The 21,606-nt window shown below is 42.5% G+C and overlaps 1 protein-coding gene across 2 annotated transcripts in view; it reads right to left on the bottom strand.

The window, feature by feature from the left end:
- The window catches only part of SNAP47 (synaptosome associated protein 47), an 86,437-nt gene that overhangs the window by 44,717 nt on the left and 20,114 nt on the right, over nt 1–21,606 (bottom strand). For both annotated transcript variants that reach the window (XM_078662477.1, XM_078662478.1), the window contains exons 3-4: nt 17,834–18,324; nt 7,293–7,319 (exon numbers count right to left, since the gene is read on the bottom strand). In XM_078662477.1, the coding sequence (XP_078518603.1) occupies nt 7,293–7,319; nt 17,834–18,324 (518 nt within the window). The remainder of the gene's footprint in view (nt 1–7,292; nt 7,320–17,833; nt 18,325–21,606) is intronic.

The following is a 21,606-nucleotide window of genomic DNA, read 5'->3' as shown; positions in this document are numbered from 1 at the left end:
ACAAAATTGGACTGCATGTGACCGCAAAAAAATGCCTTTTAGGATGTACAAAGCCCAGATTGCGATTTGGTAACTTTGCAATTTGGGTTTTGCGATTTGGTATTAGGAAGGGGAATGTTGAGTGCGTCCCTTTCGAATTGGAATAATTGAAAGTTGGTGGTAAACCATTCACAAATAGGAAAGGAACCCCAAAGGGCTCCTTCCCCTTAGAGAATGGGTGTACAAATATTTAAGAGCAGGTAGTGGTCCAAGGGACCTCTGCCTACTCTTAAAAATGTAAACTTCAAAGTTTCATTTGTTTTGGAAACGCATCCCGTTTTACTTTTAGGAAAACAGGACGCGTTCTTGAAAAAATTATAGTTTTTTTAAAAGCAATCACAGACATGGTGCGTACGTAGTGGGTCTCAAATTGTGTTTATATGCGACTCACTGCAAATCACAAATGAAACTCAAAAGAGTTTCAAACATTAAAATATCGATTTCCAAAATGCGATTCACAAAAAATCACAATTAGGAAATCGCTATTGCTAACTTTCGAACATCTAGCCCTTAAAGCCTTATTTAGACTTTGGCGCATTGGATACTCTGTCACATCCAAACTGATATCCTGTTGGCTACAATTGCCAAAAGCAATACTGCACTTCTAATATGGTAAAAGGAACACCTGCCATGTTTGTGACAGAGTATCCTGTCTGCCAAACTCTAAATAAGGTCCTAAGTCGGACGGCAGAAATCTTGAGAGGGCAAAAGTATGAAAAGTATTTGCCTAACAGGAGGTCTTTGCATGAGACAAAATGTTAATTTTCCAGATCAGAGCTTTTCCCACCATAAACCATTCAATTTCAAAATACTTTATTCGGTTTTGAAAGTGAAAAACCATAAAAGATACACTGCTTCCAATAAAATGAAATGTATAAGAACACATGTACATAATTCATGATCACATTGCATAGATATACATTCCTATAAGAATAAAAGGGTATATATATATACACAACAAAATCAATCACCTGTAGGAAACATGTACACTCTGGGGGATAGCTACTAAGATGACAGCTGTGATATGGGGGTATATTAGTTCTCCATGCAGTTTCTGATCTTCAGTGAAGATTTCAGGTAACCAACCAGAAATAGGGTACATTCTGGCTTCAACATGTGTAAAAAGCAAAGGGCTGGGCGGGCCTCGATAAAATTCAACTTTTTTAAAAGTGGTTTTAAAAAGAACCTCCGGGCGCGTCATAAAGGCTACAAAAAAAACATAAAGTGCTCCAAATCCTGTGGAGACACTACGTCGCAGCCACAGGATGGTAGCACCTGGCCTCTATGGCTTTCCTTCGGTACAGCAAGTAAAAGATGGAAATAATCCATTCGAAACCTGGTCAATAAAAACCGCTCGTGGGCCGACAGAGACCACAAAAGATATGGCTCCGTGGATGGCTAATTTTGAGCATCACAAATTTACGGACGCTTGCTTTACACAGTTCTACCACATCTCTATAGAATTTTTGAGTGAGATAAAAGACTTCTTTACAAACTCCGTATCCGCAGCGGTAATGAGACCAGGTCTTAAAAAAAGGTCCGGACGCCCCAGCTCACCAAAACAGCCCTTTATGTATTTTAGCCACGGAATGTTAAGCATATGGTCCAGGCTCAAAACTTCTCTCAATAACTGATGGTTAAGGGCTAGGTCTTTATTAACCAACAGTTGAGCCAGAAAAGCAATGGGCGCATTGCCAGAATGTCACAAATAAATGGTTACCCTGTTTCCTCATATACTATTAAGTTTGATATTCCTTTAGGTACTCCCAGGAGCTGCTTTAAAAAATTGTTCTCTGCCACCTGGATACCCTCAGATGCTGCGTATTCCCATAACTCACTACCATAACTAGCTATTGCAATGCTTTTCGCCTGGTATATTTTCAACATTGCCGCAATAGGGCGCTTACTCATTTTTGCGGCGAAGTTGAAAATAGCTGAGTTTGCTCTTATCACCTGCCCCCTTTTTCTCCGAACTAAAGCACCCAAAATTTAGGTGGTCATCTAAAAGGACGCCCAGGTATGAGAAGGTTGAGGTTATAAGCACTTTCTCAGCATTCACTATAAAGGGAAACTGCTTCTTGGGGCACGACCCAACCTGCATTATATAGGATTTTGAGACTTTTATGGCTAAGTCGCGTTCAGCCATGAAACTTCGAAAGGTATCGAGCAGAGAATGCAAACCTCTAGCGGTTCTGGCGAGGACTGTGTCATCCGCATAGAGCAGGACGGGCAGACCCCTTCGCCCCACATAGGGAAAATCGGCCCCGGTTTCTACCAAGATCTTATCCAGGTCCTTGATGTATAAATTAAAAAGAAACAGGGCCAGGATGCACCCCTGCCGTACTCCCCTTTCAGTATTAAAATCCCTAGATACCCAAATCTAATATTTGCCTTGGTGTCCCTATGCAGGTCCTTCAGGAAATCTACCAGGCTATCCTCCACCTCCATGGCCCTCATGGACTGCCACAATTTCCCCCGATTAACACAATCAAAAGCGGAGGAAAGATCCATGAACGCCATGTAGATCGTACCCCGACGGGCAACCGTGTACTTCCCGAGGATCATGTATAGGTTGAGGCAATCTGTTCAACACGACTCCACCCACGACCTTGACCACGGAATCAATAAGGGAGATCAGTCTATAGCACAAAGTACTGTTCCGATCGCCCTTCTTGAATACCGGGATGATTGTTGAGGTGCCCCAGGACTCCGGGCAGCCGGCCTTTGCCGCCGAGTTAAGCACGGCCGCCAGGACCGGGGCCCAAAGGGATGGATTTGATTTGAAAAGGTCCAGTGGGATACCATCCGGACCTGGAGCCCTGTTACACGTCAGTCCAGAAATACCTTTCTCAACCTTACTCTGGGTAAATGGGATCATGGTTTCATTTTGAACTCTAGCTTGGAATTGTAGTTGACTTGCAGCACTCTTAAATATGGACCCAAAATGAGACACACATTCGTCTTCGGTTATATTGGTGCCTATATCCTCGGCCCTATCCCATAAACCGGTACAAAAGGGGGTGGTGATGGACGGAGCATCTGAATCAATCAAACACTCACACCCAGTCAAAAGATCTGGGTTTAATCCATCACCGTTCTTTAGCCCACTCTGCCACCCCAGTTCAGACATGGCTATATGCAAATCAGTCTGACCCTGTGCCTCATGGGAACAGTCCAGCCCGAACTGCCAAGCCATGTCTTCCCTGGACCGGAAACAAGCTTCCGAGGACCGGTTTCTGGCATTCCAGCCGTCTTCAGCCCGGCTTGCTTGAATCCGGTGGCAAAGTGAGCAAGGGACTCACGCCTGAGCATACCCTGCCACACTTATGGCGGCCAAAAGCGGTACAAACCCATCCCCATAAACCATTCAGTTTCAGCGGGGCCTACGTCAATGGGTATCTGACTTTGAGTGGACCTCGTCATATACAGCCAGCAACCTTACTGTTGTAACTTGCCACTTAAGTGTGATGCCTCCATGGGAATGTTGGGTGCATCACTAGAACCCTGGGAGTCACCTGTCAAAAGCAGAGTGGGAAGCTCTGTACTGGCTTTTGGAAGTGCCTCAAGGTGGGTGCTAATAAACCTAAGACCTATCATAAACTATGTGTTTACGTCTTTTCATCACTGGCGATGGGCTGTGGACATGGTTAGCACCCACAAGAAAACTCGGCGTGCAAAGCACAGGATGTTATCCCAAGCAAGAGAATTCAGGACACTTTATTCAAAGTCAGTCCTGTATTCATATTAAAAAAGGATGCCAAAGGATTTTGATAAGGTACCAGCGCAAGTAAATCACAATCAGTCCATGGGGGGAAATTGTGAAATTGTGTTGCGATCAACTTGCCTGTGAAGGAAGATTTGACATGAGCGGTTAACAATGGAAATGGCAGAGGCGCAAGGAAGTCGGCCTGTCATGTTATGATTTGAAAACACTGCAAGCAACGCCGTAGGAAACATGAAGACGTTAACAATAAAGGAGCCAACGTGGTGAAAGACTGCAACGTCAAGAGAAGTCCTGCATGTGATGTTGAGAAGTACTATGACACTTCAGCAGAAAACGGGTATCAGCACTGAAGAAACTAGAACACTGAAGGACATCTGTGTTGACTACACCGCGGTGTTTGGCATTTAACCAATTAACCTCATTATGGCTGGATTTCCCCCACACGTTGTAAAAGCCCAACACTGGTGGAGAGGCTCTCAACTTACTGCCAAAGTTTGAACTGGAAACAATAAATAAAAGTTGTTGGCTACAAGGGAAGCTGCCAGACATTCCAACTGAGACAATGAGTACAAGGAGGAATCTCTGCCAGTTTGTTAAACAACCTATTGGATGGAAGGCTTAAGAAAATGTTATATTGAGCTACAGTTGAGGAAAATAATCACAGTCCATTAGGAACATGTTTATTTTAACTCTTTATTTTATTCTTTTATGTTAGTTTATTTTTATATGTTTTTTGTGTTTATCTGTTTTGTTAGCTTGTTTTGTTAAATTATTTTACAGGATGTCGTCGAGTGGAATGAGTCAACCACCCCAATTTCTGTCGGAATGTGGTGAACCAGTACTTCTGTGGTAGAAATAGAAACCCCTATTTGACTCATATTTCATAGCAATTGGGGGGGGGGGTTCTCAGCAGCAGGGAAGCATGCAGTTTTGCTTCACAACCTTGGAATTGAAGGGCAGAATATTTACAATAGTTTGGACCCCATACCAATTGGAAGAGGGGTTGGAGAACCAAGTGATGTTTACGAGATGTCGGTTCAACTTTTACAAACAAATATTGGTCCACGACTAAATGTAGTGATGGAGAGGCATAAATTCTTCATGCAAGTGCAAGCCAAAGGGGAGAGAGTTGTTAACTATGTTGCAGCTCTTAAGTCATAAGCACAGACCTGTGAATTTGAACAATTAACAGCCTCTCTCATACATTATCAATTGGTGCGTTGCAGGAACAACACCAGTATTCAGGAGAAGTTGTTAGCTAAGAACCCCAACTTGAAAGAAGCAATAGCCATTGAGGAGAGTATAGAACACACATTCACTTGGGTAAAATCAATGCATGGCGCTGTTGTGCCACATGAGGGTGTTGTAGTTTTAAAGAGTGGTAAATCGGAATGTGCCAAACAAAATTCACAGCCAGCTGCAATCCAAAAAGTGACTTGTAAACAGGAGAAGTTTCTGGGGAGAATTCTAGAGGGGCCATCTCAGTCATCTAGGGACTGAGGCGTGCTAAGACTTGCGGAATTACATAGAAGCACTCAAGTGGAAACAGGTATGCCCTTGAAAGGCATTTTGCGTGAAAAGCTGTGGGCGCAGAGGAACACCCCCAATAGTGTAACAGGATGCTCACCATTTAAGAAACTCAAAGGAACGGTGGCTGGTTCAAAGCTCGTCCCATTGTGGTTGTGTGGGAAGAACAAGAGTAGTTGTGGTGCTGATGTGAGAGTCAGGAGGTATCAAGAGAAGTATAAGCAAAGGTTTGATGACAAGAAGGGTGCGTGGAGATGTGAATAGAAGGTTGGTGATATGGTGTATGTCAAAAAGGGAGGTTGGTCTCCAAAGGTGAAACAAACTTTTTGGGTCCCAAACGCATGTGGCAGTTAAGAGGAATGTGGTGGTGTGAAGTGATGGTGAAGTTTGGAGTATGTCTCGATTGTCTAAGTGTGGAGAGGTGAGTGGTTCCTGTTATGGTGAGAGCAGTAATGGCAGAGATCAAGGTGGCCAGGTGTGCCATGACAGAAGAGGGAGGAGGCCAGCATTATAAATTCATGATTTTGTTTTGGAATAGTGATATTGTGTTTCCTGTCAATGTGTTATCTCTCTATACATTACAGTAATGGGTGATGTTTTCTTATTTACCTTTCTTTCGTCCTTTCCCTTATGTTTCCCGACTTATTACGTTTATTAGTTTGTATGTTGTTGTGTTATATATATATAAAGGGGGGGATGTGTTGTAGCTTGCCCCTTAAGTGTGATGCGCCCATGGGAATGTTAGGTGCATCACTAGAACCCTAGGAGTGACCTGTCAACGCCAGAGTGGGAAGCTCTGTACTGGCTGCTGGCTGTGCCTCCCGGTGGGTGCAAAAAAATCATAAAACATGTGTCTACCTCTTTTTATCACTTAATCCACTGAAGAATTTAGACTTCCAAAAAGTTGACTACATGCAAGGGTAAAAATGTTGACTAGGAAAACTGGCAAGGTGTATTTAACCTCATCCCCATGCAATCTGCCTGAGATCACACCCAGGTCAAAGTCAACCAGGCACATTGACAGCTGAGGTTAGCCGAACCGAACTCAAAACTGGCGCAGCACTCAAAATTCTTGGAGGTACCAACAGATTTCAAGTGCATGCCCATTCATGTAAATTTGAGTCTCACAGTGTTCGTATTGTGTCCGAATCTGTGGTGATGGCAGGCATCTCATAAAACCATAATACAGACCATCAGTTGGTGCTGGGCTTCACCTCTCTTTTGCCAGGATAACCACAGGGGTGGAACCATGGGGTGTTCCATGTCGAGAAGTGTACTCTCCACCTTCTTGGGAGAGACATGCACTCACTGCATGGCATACAACAACCCATCATGTATTCCAAAACATCCTATGCACACATGTTGGGAAGGGGCAGCAGGCAACCTTTGCTATTTACTGTACAGGTAAAAATGCATGTAGCATAACCACTAATGCACCAACTGTTGTTTGATGGTCTCGACAGATTAAAAGAAGCTCTATTTGGGGTACATTTCATCTTGATTAATAATTATTATTTTTTAAATCAGTACATGCCAATGGATTCAGCACCCAAGTCTCATGTGAAGGAAAAATCACGACACATGTATAAATGCTGAAACGAGGGACAAGGTTCCACACGGCTGCGGTGGAAGGAACTTTTGGAAGAAAATCAGATCAATCACACCTGAAATATGGAGAAAAACACATTTACTCCATTTCCTATTATGGGAATGCAGCACAAATATTGTAAAATCTGTAAATTGTTGCCGTGCTGCAATTAACTTGGAACAAATCTGGAATGTTCCCTTTCTACGTACACAAGCAGCAGTAATGATGAAAAAAGAGATTTATCTATTTTTTTGCAGCGGTCTTACATCTAAAAATCAACTACTTTATTAAATTAACTTACTAAACAACTCAAGCGCAGTGATAATTGCCCCTCAAGATCTTGGACTTACCACAGCATTTCCCAGATTAACAAAAAAGACTTCCTATTTTTAAAATAAAAGAAAGATACTATACCTTTGTCAAGTAGATTTGGCAGGTGACCTGTGATAAATGAAGCAAATGCAAATATTACTAATTAAACATAAATACAGTATATATAAAACATAGAGACAATAATATAGTGTTTGACTGAAAGCTGCAGCAGATATTTTCCCTTTACCCTGATTTTCTGCCAGTTATAAGGATTATTTATATGATAATTTTTTTACAACTTTATTTAACATGTTTTACCTATTACACAACAAAAACTGCATTTGTGCTCATTGACAAAGATGTACATGTTAAAGCCCAGCTGTCCAAAACACAATAGCTTACGACTGTACAACAACACTGTAGATACAAACCATATTTTGTTGGCCAATTATTTTAATGGAGTCCATCACATTCTTTCACCAGCTAGTCCAGGACCCCATTCTAACATCCATGGGGTGTTTATTAATGTATGCTGTCGTATCCTAGTCACTGTCCTACCAACTAGATGCTATCTCCACTGGATTCTAGGATGTGGATTCCAGAGGCAGAGAGCTGGCGGTTGCTGAAGGGAGAGGACAGAGCAGGGGTTGATGAACTGGACATAATAAACCAGTTATACTGTTCTTCTTGTGTCTTGGTGATTTAAAATATACCTCTGTGTAATTCCTAAAACATACAGCATAGTTGCAGTCGATTATCCAGAGTCAAACAGATGCATGTGCCTGTCTCTCCTATTCTAATTGAGAAATCTGTGGAGAGGATGCTAGAAATCTTTGAGGCGTGATAGCCAATGTGAAGTTGTTGGTGGTGGTTCTCTGCCCCAATGAACAGCAACATGCCTCTTAGCTAGTAATAAGGCCACATATTTACAGTCCACCTTAGGAACATTATAGACATAGCCTAATAATGCCATGAAGGTTTGTCAAGGTATGTCCCATTCTAAATCATGTGTAAAAACTCAGAGAACACTGTGCCCAAAAGGCTGCCACAGGCGGGAAGGTCCATGCTAGGTGTGAGAAGACATCGCCAGTGCAGCCACAACGGCTACAATCCATATGAGGTCCAAGTTTCACTTAGTTTAAACAAACTGGGGTGTAAAAAAAAACATGTAGGAACTAAATATATGTAGTGCGGTGTTGACCATTCATGGAGACCTCTCTTGTCTGCATGCAACAGACCTACATCTATTCATCTGACAGCTGCATATCTAGGCAGTCTCTCATCTAGCTCTGACACTAAGCCTGGTTTTACGTCCAACAACATTCTATATATCTTCGACACTAATTGCTTAAGACTTGGGGGGAGTCAATAAGATAAGATAGCTGCAGGAGTTCGAGAGGTTATAATGGGACTACCGGTTTTAGGTTGCACATTGAGAGTAAAGATTTGGTTGCTATGTAATAGGATGTGAGGGTAAAATAGTTGGAATTTCCTGGTGTATTTGGCAAGAAATGTCCAATCCTTTATTGTACATGCCACGGTGTTAATGTCCATGAGGTTTCTAAGTATCGTCTAGTTAACAGAGGTCTGTAGGATGATTGATCATCTATGTCCACATCCATCACCATATGTTGCATTACAGGTACACAATGAAGCCAATGATATGCAAACTGTGCTTGTGCACAGTTATAATATAGTATAGGGTCCGGTACACCTAATCCACACTATGGCATGATAATGTGGCTCACTTCATTCTAGGTTGCTCCCAGCCCATATTAATTCAGTTCGCATCAATTGCAGTATGCTGAAACAATATCTTGCAGGAAATTGTATTGGGATATTATTGAACAGGTAGAGTAGTCAATGCACAATGACTGTTTTTATTAGCAATATTCGGCCAACCAGTGTTATTGGTAGTTTTAACCAGTATTCTATCTGTGAGCAAATTTTGTCAAGATGTCTGCCATAGTTTTCTCCCAGCCATCGAGCTATGGATCGGAATCCTCCTTTATTGGGCTGACAGTGTAATTTTCACCCAGCCCCGGACCCGGCTAGAGTCCTTCAACTATCCCTCCATCTCAGTCTATGTTTAAACCGCAAGTTAGTTACTAAAGAACCGCTCATTGCAGCCACTTTTAAGCTCAATTTAAGCTCAACCTGAGCTTCCACGCTTTTCCTGAAATTGCCAGCACAACGGCTTCAAGGCAGTGTATAATTCAGGCTTGTATTATACCCGTCCTGATGATGATCCTAGTATTGTTTTGAAAGGATTGAAACGTCGTCGACTTGTTTAAACAGTACGCACAACAAACCAATGTGTTAAAACAAGTGCACTAAGTGTTTTTCCAGAAGCTTGCCCTAGTTATTCGTATTGGCTACAAGCTACTCTTGTCTTGCCTGAAATGTTTTTGTCCAAATGTAATTGTTCTCTGTGTGTGTAGGACGCAGGACTGTGTCCCACTTTAATACTCTGCTCTTATTCGCCTTGCTTTTTTTTATTCATTAAATTGACTGTCCGGCAGGACATCTTAAATATAGCACTGATTCTAGTCTATAATTATTGTATTTTTGTGTTTTTTAAGAACCTTTGTTTCTGTAAAAAACTGACACCCAAGGTCCTTATCTACCTTGTGGGTTCCCGTGTTGGATTTAAAATATATAGTTTTCTTTCAACACATATAATCAGGCCAGGCTGCATAGTGGGTAGAGTAGTAGCTATCTGGGAGAAGAAATCAGGAGAGTCTGTATTTGGATGATTGGCGACAACGATAGTGTGGAGAGCTACCTTCAATTACATAAATGACTATAGATTGGCCTTCAGCATCTTCCTTTAATTGCTTGGCATGATTGGAGTACCTTTCTTGATCACTATCACCATGCTCCTGGCATAGCTAAGATGTAAACAGGCAATGCTCACACAGTCTTGATGCATGCAAATGTGGGCAGTGTGATGGGTTTCTAGCAGAAGTGCAATTTGGATATTATGTCGACCGAGGTAAACTGGTGTCTACCTTCTGAATATTATTTAAACCCTGATATGACATGTGATAAAATATACTGTACTACTGTGACTGTGTGGTGGCTAAACGAAGCTCAACTTAAGAATTCCAAGGTATTGCTTCATTTACTCTACAATTGGTGGATCATTCAGAACTTATGTGGATCTCTAAGCGCGTTCATATCGTTCTGTATACTCGTGCTAACAGAGATGGAGGGCTTTTACGACTACAGTCACAGTTCATCCTATTTTTTCTTTTTAGGGAGGTGTGACTCTCCCGGGTAGGGTCATCCCAGCTCTACCATTTTTGACCTTTTCTCAAAGTCTGTGGCTTGTGTGACATCGTAGAAGATTTGGGGTTTTCCATTTACAGTGATCCGCAGCGAGGCCAGATATAGCATTGCATATGGGATGTTGGCCTGCTGTATTGCCCTTTTTATTGTCAGGAAGGCATGTCTTGCCTCTTGCAGAGACTGTATGACACCTTAAAAGTGATATGCTGCCCCCTTTATTGTCTCTGAAAAAGGATTCCCTTCAGTATGTTTGCTCTGTTGAACCACCACCCGTGAGACTGAAAGGCAGAGTTGTTCAAAGGTATGGTATTTTCCCAGTCCCTTGTCCACTAACACCATTGTCTTCTAGGTATGCTTGTAATAACAGCAAGGCAGCTTGGCATTGGGAACTAGCAAAATGAATGAAGTTATGCTGCCAAGGACGGGTGATACATGTCTGACTGGTTGGGTTGCTTTTGCTAACAGAGAAACAACCTGTGAACATGAAGGATTACAGTTTTCCCTCCCAAAAAAACGCTTGCTTGTACCATGACTTCTGTGGTGCACAAATACTGTACTGTTTTCATCTGGTGTAAAACAGAACTTGATGAGCAAATCTTAAAACTCAAGTTACATGGCATAGCTTGCTGACGTTTCAGTGCCTTTCACTAGCTAGTCATCCAAGTACAGGTAGACAAATATTTCCCTCCTCAGCAGCCCTGCTGCTACCACTATAATACATCAGGAAACAAAACCTTGGAGCAGACCGCAGACAGAAAGGGAGGACAAGGAACTGATAATGAGCATGTCCAACTCAAAAGCAGAGAATTGATAAAGTAAGCATCTTGAAATCTGCTGATGTCTTAAAATCTCCTCACTGAAGGTAGGATAAAAATGATAAAGAGCTAGAATTCAGAATGTTTCTCTTTTTACAAGTTTCTTTGTATAGTTCAGATCCAGGTGGTTTCAAACTCAAAATGTCTGACTGGTTGGGTTGCTTTTGCTAACAGAGAAACAACCTGTGAACATGAAGGATTATAGTTTCCCTCCCAAAAAAACGCTTGCTTGTACCATGACTTCTGTGGTGCACAAATACTGTACTGTTTTCATCTGGTGTAAAACAGAACTTGATGAGCAAATCTTAAAACTCAAATTACATGGCAAGGCTTGCTGACGTTTCAGTGCCTTTCACTAGCTAGTCATCCAAGTACAGGTAGACAAATATTTCCCTCCTCAGCAGCCCTGCTGCTACCACTATAATACATCAGGAAACAAAACCTTGGAGCAGACCGCAGACAGAAAGGGAGGACAAGGAACTGATAATGAGCATGTCCAACTCAAAAGCAGAGAATTGATAAAGTAAGCATCTTGAAATCTGCTGATGTCTTAAAATCTCCTCACTGAAGGTAGGATAAAAATGATAAAGAGCTAGAATTCAGAATGTTTCTCTTTTTACAAGTTTCTTTGTATAGTTCAGATCCAGGTGGTTTCAAACTCAAAATGTCTGACTGGTTGGGTTGCTTTTGCTAACAGAGAAACAACCTGTGAACATGAAGGATTATAGTTTCCCTCCCAAAAAAACGCTTGCTTGTACCATGACTTCTGTGGTGCACAAATACTGTACTGTTTTCATCTGGTGTAAAACAGAACTTGATGAGCAAATCTTAAAACTCAAATTACATGGCAAGGCTTGCTGACGTTTCAGTGCCTTTCACTAGCTAGTCATCCAAGTACAGGTAGACAAATATTTCCCTCCTCAGCAGCCCTGCTGCTACCACTATAATACATCAGGAAACAAAACCTTGGAGCAGACCGCAGACAGAAAGGGAGGACAAGGAACTGATAATGAGCATGTCCAACTCAAAAGCAGAGAATTGATAAAGTAAGCATCTTGAAATCTGCTGATGTCTTAAAATCTCCTCACTGAAGGTAGGATAAAAATGGTAAAGAGCTAGAATTAAAAAAAATTCTCTTTTTACAAGTTTCTTTGTATAGTTCAGATCCAGGTGGTTTTAAACTCAAAATTCTGATGCTTCTTCTGAATCAAGAAATAACAGGAGTAAATTCCCTTGTACTTCTGCAACATGAGTACTTTTTTGATAGTGGTATTCTTAAGAGGAATTTTACCTCTTAGGTTAGTTACTTCAAGTGTAGTGTTTTTGACATCTTTGGTGGAATAGAAGGTGAAGAAAAATGGAAACTGATTTTGTAACCATATTTGACAATATGTAGTACCCAAATGTCTTTTGTTATCTTCTCATCATCCGGTATCAAGGGGAGAGGGAGGAACAGCAGGGCTAGTTCATTTCCCCTGAAATATATGTATTATCAATGGGAACTACCCTCAAAGGGCGTAGGGATAGTGTGTTTGTACGGAAGAAAGAAATATTATTGCTTTTGAAAGCCCTCACCCACAAAAATAGTTGGTAGCATGCTTCGTCATCGGGCTCCACCTGGTGGCACCGAATGTGTCCCGGGTGTGCTTCAACGCCTGTTTACAGCGGAGCTGGTTTCGTGGTGAATGAGTGTGCAGTGATAACGTGTGAGTGTGAATTAAAAACTGTCCTCGGGTCCCAATTCCTACACGAGGTAATTTTATTAGCGGGCCATTGGCAGTGTTAAAAACAAGGCAATGGATGTGTTGTGGAGTTATCTATGGTCTCCTACATCCTGTGTTGTCAACATGTTTCAGCCAGGCCTCGGTAATGAGCTGGCTTTCTTCAGGACCTATGAATGTGTGAAGTGCTCGTGAAGTGATTTTTAAAAAAAAGGCAGGGTCAGGAATTGAGTGTAAGTGACCCGCTATGTGTTGCACTCGCTAAGGTGCAATATGGGTAAGAGGGTGCTTCCCTCTGTGCTTTGTACCTGTAAATAGAAAGGACATAAAACAATACAAATGAACACATAATGAATGGAAATTAGCACCCTAGAATGCACATGTATCTTATGTGCTTAAATGCCATGGTGTCAGTGTAGTAACCATAATGCTAAAATAGTGGCGCGGTACGCACTGTGACGTGGTAGTTGGTCGGCGATAAAAGCTAGACTGTACGATGCCTGTTACCCACGCGCTGCTCTAATCCCATTTGACAAATCCTAATACACTCTGAAGTGCGCAGCATAGTCTCAGTAAATAGTGACAACACTTTCGTTTTAACAAATACCCCTTTTCAATGCGATTTCGGCATATATATCATTTACCCAGCTCCCAATATACATTGTCACTTACACACAATTCTTGTTCCTGCCTTTTTTTTTTAAATCACTTCACGAGCACATCACAGATTCATAGGTACTGAAGAAAGCCAGCTCATTATCGAGGCCTGGCTGAAACATGTTGACCACACAGGATGTGGGAGACCATAGATAACTCCACAACACATCCATTGCCTTGTTTTTAACACTGCCAAGGGCCCGCTAATAAAATGACCTAGTATAGGAATTGGGACCCGAGGACAGTTTTTAATTCACACTCACACGCTATCACTGCACACTCATTCACCATTAAACCCGCTCTGCTGTAAACAGGCGTTGAAGCACACTCTGGACACATTCCGTGCCACCGGGTGGAGCCCGATGATGAAGCATGCCACCAACTAGGTTGGTGGGTGAGGGCTTTCAAAAGAAATAATATTTCTTTCTTCCATACAAACACACTATCCCTACGCCCTTTTATTATCGTCTGTCATGAAAGAAAATTACTGGAAATATTCCCCCCTCAGAGTGTTCGTCGCTGGCGGCAGGAAGAATTCATTGTTTCGCTGGAGGGCCTTACAAGCAGATGTACACGGTTGTTGGGAACGCCCTACTTTTCTGAGATTTCTGCAGTGGGAACACATTTTTTTGCCATTGTTGCTCCTGGCAATGCAACTGCAGCTGCCTTTTTCAAAAGAAAATAGGGGAAAGCTGTTGGCCTCTTCCATGTCCCCTAAACTGATTTTTTGGAAAATCTGTTCATTCCTCCAAACAAACAAATTTTAAAGTTTCTATTTCTGGTCTGATGCAGAGAATTCCTTCATCAGACTGAAAACCAAAAGAGTACTTCCTGAAAAAGGCAGTTGTTTGTTGTGCCTGATGAGTCAGAGATGCCAGGATATACGTCACATCCTGCCAGACATGCAAAATATTTAGCTACTCTAATAGTCTGGTCTGGGATAATCACACCTTCTAGTATAAAGGCCTCTCAATCCTCTTCCAGGACATGATAAAGAAAAAGACCATAAAGCGCCACAGCTATCTCTTATAACAGCCCAGGAGCGAGGGTGAACTTAGAACGTGAGTCACTGAAAATATTTCTGGCAGAAGACCCGAGCAAGGACACAGGAAACATTATTTCTCCTAACAGGGGATCCAGTTCCGGAGGTCTCAATTTCTTGTCTTGATGGCAGTTGATCAATTTTATAGAAACAGATATCAAAACAGTATACATAGTGGTTTTGCGAAGGCCAGGAATGAGAGTTGCCATGGGTCTTGAGGTTTTGGAAAGAGTATAGAAAATGACAGATGTTTCACAAACCGGGGCTGATGCTTCAATACTAAATTTTTGAGCTGCCTGTTCGTAACCTCATGAAATGTGACTACACCATCCACCAAGGTTATAATAGGAGATGGCAAATCTGGAGATCTATTAAAGAAACCAGTCATGACTGATCCTGAGGAATATGTGACCCTTCGCAAAGAGTGTGAGCTCTGGATCTGGGGGGCCTGACAGAGCTTCTCTAGAGAGAGAGAGAGACAGCGCATCTAGAGTGATGTTCTTCTGCTTATCTTTTCTAGGTGGCTCATCTTGTGATGTACTGCAGGGTCATGTCTTTTCTCCATTTCTTTTTACAGAGCTGAAGAAGGTGGCCTTAGAGGACTGACATCCACAAGATATAATGCTGATGAGATAGGTGGCTCCTCTGAGCCTCTAGGGAGATGCGCGTCATCTTCAACCACAGTCAAGTCAAGTCATGGATATTTATATGGCGCACAAATCACTTCCAGGAAGTCTCATGGCGCCTACAGCGGACTCTGACAGCAGAAAACGGTATTAATTTGCAAATAACCAGGTCTTTAGTCCTTTGCGAAAACGGCCATGGTCAGGGGAGTTACGGAGAAGGAGCGGGATTTTGTTCCATGCGGCAGGGGCCAAACACGAGAACGCTCGCCCACCATTTCTGGAGGTACGTACTCTCAGAGGTATTAATAGGAGTTCATTCTTGGACCTGAGATTTCTTGATGGCTGATACCATCTGAGTTTTTGGACCAGTATTTAGGACCTCTTCCATACAATTGTCTATGCACCAGACATAGTGTTTTGAAAAGGATACGCTTTTTTACTGGCAACCAATGTAGGCTCTTTAAACAAGCAGCGGAGGATGTTTTTCTCGGGAGGTTAAGAACCAGCCGGGCTGCTGTGTTCTGGAGAACCTGGAGCCTCTTCAGATGGTGTTCATTTGTAGAGAGGCCCCACCACAGGTAGTGGTGGGGCCTCTTCTGTAGAGGATTGTGGCTCCAGAGAATATGGTACATCCATGATGCGCCTCCAGGATCTCATCTTGTTTCTAGACGTTGATGTATAGCCACGCTGGACCATAGGAATGACAGGAGATTCCCGTAGAGCACTCGTGGCCCCTGGCGCAGGGACTGATCTCACTGAAGAGGAGCCACAAAAGATAAAGGGGAAATTCCAAGAACTGTCAACATTCGGTGCCACAACTATGACAATCTCAGCACAGAATGCCTTGAAGATGACTGCCTCAACCTCAAATCTCTCAAAGTCAAACACCCTGACATTGTACACCTTGATGTTGACGGCCAGCAGAAGAGCCGTCGACTTGAGGAGAGGCCTACCAATGCCGAAGTGGAATCGGTCCTGGAAACACCTGAAGCTGAAGAGGAGGTAGAAAACTCTATTATCCATCTGGAGCTGGTGGACCGCGAGGTTGAGCAACAATTTCTCTTTGCTTCTTTCTTATGGGAAACCACTACCTATTCCTTGGGTGCTTATAAGGCATTCCCAGGCAGATTTGACACTTTATGATGAAGGGCGAATCCTGAGACATACGAGACAAATAATGTATTAGTCCTTGAAGAACTTCTTGCCATGTGCCAAAAATGGCCAGTAAGGTGGTCAAAGAGGAAAGGTCAGACAATATGCACCTTAAAGTTTAAAAAAGAGAAACAAAATGTACTACAAAGTGTTGAGGAAACTAGAAAAAATTGTCAAATGAAGACAAAAATCACCATGAATAAATCAGGTTTGCAGCGAAAAACAACTTTAGAAAGACAAAAGTATGGGACTCCAGCTCAGATGAGATATAATACCTAAATGTCTCACTGACCGTGCAGTGCACGATTCGGAGGCAGGCTGACTCTGTACTTAAAGTTTAAGTGTCTAATTGGCATAATGTGCCCACACAGTATTAGAGGCTACATTTTTCCTGCATTTTGGGGTTCTAAGTAGTGTGTAGTACAGTAGTGTGTTCAACCAAATGTTATTTTAGTGTCAAAGTGGCTATATACAATTACTTTTTAAAACTAAAATAGAGAACATGCAGAAAATGTTACCTTTTACAGACGTTTTCATTGTAAACATTCTGTTTAGAATGGTATTCCAGGATCCTGCATGTGTGCAGAGATGATTTACTATTAATGGAGCCCCCTAACAGAGAAGTTTAATTTCTAATTTGGGAATGCGCAGGGGTAGATGTTGTGTAGACTAAGAAGGAAAGCAGTAAATGAAGGACAAACGTGAAAAAATGTGAGGAGAGAAAGTCAGATTTCTGGTTTAAGCTCTAGAGTGATGGACAGCTTTATAAACAAAGTGCATTTACCCTCAAAGTTGTCTCCTTTCACTTAAAATGAGAATTGCAAAATGGATCAGTTGCTCTATATAAAACTTACACTTACTCTCTCTTTTCTTTACAACAATGCATCAAAAATACAATATTATTTGTTAGCATTTGGGAGTCTTGCTTCCTTTTCAGAAATGTAAAATTGAGGAAAAGAGGAAAAACACTGAAAAGGTATGCTTTTTAAGGCACGATTTCAAATAACATTCAAAAATAGAAACCAGGGAACATTTGTCTTAATTACAATCCGGAGGACTGTGTTCCATTAACTTCACAACAACTTGGAATTAGGTTTTATTCTGTTAAAGGACTTTATGAAAGTCTACTTAACCACTTCGACGCTAATGACAAAGCCAGCTCGTCATGGGCGTTACCTGCCCTGCGCTCATGACGAGCTGGCTTTGTCACAAACAAGCCATTTACTACTTTTTCAGCGCACAGCAGGTAAACGCGGTAGCGCTGAAGCAGTTAACTAAAATGTATACCTTCATCACAAGTAAGGACCTTAGGTATGAATAGATCTGTTATTTCTCTTACCTGTTTGCCAAAATGATCCATCCGTATCGGCCTCAGGAGATTTCCTACCCCGAGAAAATACCAGTGCACCCTCTAAGAATTCAATCTTCTTTTTGTACTGGACTTCCAAGACAGAGATAGCATCAAACATCTTGGCTGAGAGTAGCTGATAAGTAATGTCTGGTTTCCCAATAAATCTCTGTCGTACAATGATTTCATATGGAGTAACTACTTTAATGTCATCGATGTCTTCCCGTTCATACCTGTGCACCAAACGAGCACTGGAGTCATGGATATCCAGGGCAGACACAAGGATAGAAAGGTTTCCTGGCTGTAGATTAGTGTCTTTTTTGTTGGAAAATACAATTGGAATTTTTATGATCAAGCCCTCTTTCCCAAGGGCCGTGGAGAAGTCAGAAGAAGACAGCTGTTTGGGTTTCGTGCCCGTAGAGCTTTTCCTAGACTTGCCACCAAATGGCCACCATGCAGGAGATTCAAGTTCGGTCAGCAACCTAATAAAGAAACAATTAATACAATTAGAACATTTATTTATCATTATACACTAAGAGACAGATTAAAATGTCAGAGTGATTTTATTTCATTCTGGAACAATAGTCATCTGTCTAGAACTTCAATAAAGATCATGGTGTCTTATCTTTTGTAGAAAGCCATACCCCTACGGAAATCCAGAAAAACCCCAAAGAGCACATGCCTGTTCTGAAAACAAAGGCTGTAAAATAAGTATTACATGTAACGAAAGGAATACTTCTCGGTCCGTTGACAATCCAGTGCAGATAAGAGGCAATGCTTCTCAGTGATAAAGTTAATTCCAATGGAGACATAATTTTATGGGTGAAATTAGATTTGCTATGAATTCTATTTTTAGGTAGCTAAGGGAGTGAATATGATAACACTAAAAGTGACTATCTTACAAATATATTACTCTGAGTGGTATAGAAACATGTAGATGGCATTCGTTTTTTTCAGGGTGTCAGAAAACAATATTGCAATGCTCTTTTTTGTTCAGTGAAAGGCTCTGGGGGCTCTTTTAGCCTCATTTAAGATTAGGTATGCACTGCAATACATCTAACACTGGTAATCAATGCATGTAGCTTAATCTAGAAGAGAGACAAAAGTAGAATGCTTCCACTTAAGTTTAATCTGAGCACAGTTTCAGTGGGACTGACAAACTATCTCTACCAAATTCTAGCAGGGCAGTGATACTGAAACAACAAGTCAATAGAACAGTTTACAAACAAATAACTTTGACCTTAAAGCAGTTATAGGTTTAATGCTTAGCACAAGAATTAGTGGGAGAGATAAGATGGCCACTGACACTCCATAGTGCACAGTCGCAGGTCTCCCTTCTCCCTTCCCGCTGTAACATGATGATCTAGGAGAGATGTTTTGGCCCCCTGCGAGTCAGGATTTCGGCGTGTTAGTGAAGCAGCAGGACGGCGCAAAGTACCTTGGTTGTCCCATTCGGCAGCTTTGATCCTCGCATTAGCCAGACAGGGCCTCACAAGAATTGCAGCGTTCCTGTCAAAACCCAGACCAGACAACGCTAGGATGGCGCCACGGGGCCAAAATCGGCTAAGGACTCAAAGGATTCGAAAGACTGCACAGGCCCAATGGATGACGCTAAGGATAGCAATAAGGAAACCTCAGTCAAACAGTACAGTGCTCCGATCCACGGGGGGACGAGGGGGGTTAGACGGCCCCCCGCAACACTGACGAAGAAGGCGACAGACCTCCAAGTAAGCAGTAATGTCGGGAACCCAGGCGGCAAAAATACGTTAAAGAAAGGAGCAGCTGATCGTTTGCAGAAAACCTATGCACAGAGCGACATAAAAAAAGCTCTCAAACCCAGAGATACCTCCCTTCACCAACCCACCTTGGATGAAGCTTTTGCACTCAAAGTACAGGAGATGCTACCACCGAATGTTTCGGAGAACGCAGCAAATGCGGAGGAGAGCGACTTCGGAGTTTGCCGTGAGGACGCTGAGGAATCCGTTACCAGGCAACGCCATGATTCATTGTTGCATCCGCAGCCCGGGGAAGTAGGTAGGAGCGCCGATCAGAAATCTACGAGCTCCACGAGCGCTGCTGCAGGGCAGCTGGGAGAGAGGCATGGGGAACATCTTGGAGCGCATCCTGGCAATCCTGAGGCCCGCCCAGCATTCATGGTGGAGAAACAAAGCCATTCTCGAGGGGGGACAGAGGAGGCTACCCCTAAGGGAATTGTGAGTACTTTACAGACTGATTTAATCCAGGCTGATGTGACTGAGCCACCGCGTGAAGGGGGGGGCAGGCTCACTAGACGGAGATAGCTTTTTCTCACTCAACGAGGACTCAGAGTCAGTATTTTCAAGTGGAGGTAGCTTGCTCGAGGACTCAGACTCAGGCTCAGCAAGCACCTCATCTGCCCAAAGAAATACCCAGCATTAAAGGAGATCCAGAACAAAGGCTATAGAGAAGTCGGCTAGTACTGCCAGGAAACTAGTTTGGAATTACTCAGCCACATCTCAGGTGTACCAAGATGGCTGTAGTGATAATAAGGAAGAAGGGCAAATAGGGCAAGCCGAGTACCCCCTAAGACCCAACCGCAGGCTGCCTTACTGGACTTACTGCTTGCCACTCTAAATCAGATGCAAGGAGAAGCAAGGATAGAGAGCCGCAGGGCTAAACAGGCAACAAATAAAATCCAAGCGTCTCTGAGGAAGATGAACAAGAAGTATTCACTATAGCTTCAGTCTATGGGTCAACGAACGATGACCCGACATCTTTGAATACTTGGATACAGAATTAGCCCTATGGCTGGAACCAATAATCTGCTGTGGAGATTTTAATGTTAATGGTTTGGCTGGTCTAGGGATTGAGGGGGGGCAGGCTTATACGGGCCGTAAGAAAAGGATGTGCCGTGCAATAGTTAACATGGCCCAACACAACTCTCTTGTAGATGCCTGGGCACAATTGAATCCTACAGGTACTGGTAGTACATATTACTCAGCACCGCATAAGTTTTGCGTTAGGCTGGACTATTTCTTAGTTACTAACTCTTTAATGGGAAGAATCCAGACAGAGAAATTCCCTTGGATTATATTCGACCATAACCCACTAGTTATCACCCTTAAGCTGGATAGGCCAGTTAAAAAGGAGAGTTCATGGTTCTTTGAAAGGGCGTTATTAAAAGATGGTCACTACATAAATTACATGAGCAACTGGATTGTTTCCTTCTGGGATATTAACAGGGGGAGCGCCTCACCGGGGATGATATGGGATGCATTTAAGGCAGGCATAAGAGGCAAGACTTTGAGCTATAGTCTACATAAACAAAAACAGGAAGGAATAAAAGTGAAAGAACTCTTTAACCCCTTCAACGCTCATGACGAGCCCAGCTCGTCATGGAGTTTCCATTGATTTCAATGGAAATTGCATTAAAGATCTAAAATAGCCTTAGCATCCAAGTGGTTAAGACGGTAGCAGCAGCAGAGGAGGAACTAATTATAGCAATCCAGCAGGGGATCCTTTGAGCCAATACTCCTAAAAATAATAGCCGCTAAAGCAGAGGCTGTCGAGAATCTTGCCAGGAAGGCAGCAGCCAACTATTTGCTTAGGAAAGAACTATGTCCAGAGTTAAGCGAGAGGGTGGGACACACATTGGCGATACGTACAAGACAGAAGGCTACAGCAGGAGAAATAAGGGATGTTTCGGATGGCAGTGGCGGCACTATAACAGATTCTAGTGGGATCCGGGAGGTCTTTAGGCTTTTTTATGCAGAGTTATATAAAGA

Source organism: Lissotriton helveticus, chromosome 10 (assembly GCF_964261635.1).
Source record: "Lissotriton helveticus chromosome 10, aLisHel1.1, whole genome shotgun sequence".
Classification (NCBI taxonomy): Eukaryota; Metazoa; Chordata; class Amphibia; order Caudata; family Salamandridae; genus Lissotriton; species Lissotriton helveticus.
This window is presented reverse-complemented; position numbering and strand designations above follow the sequence as displayed.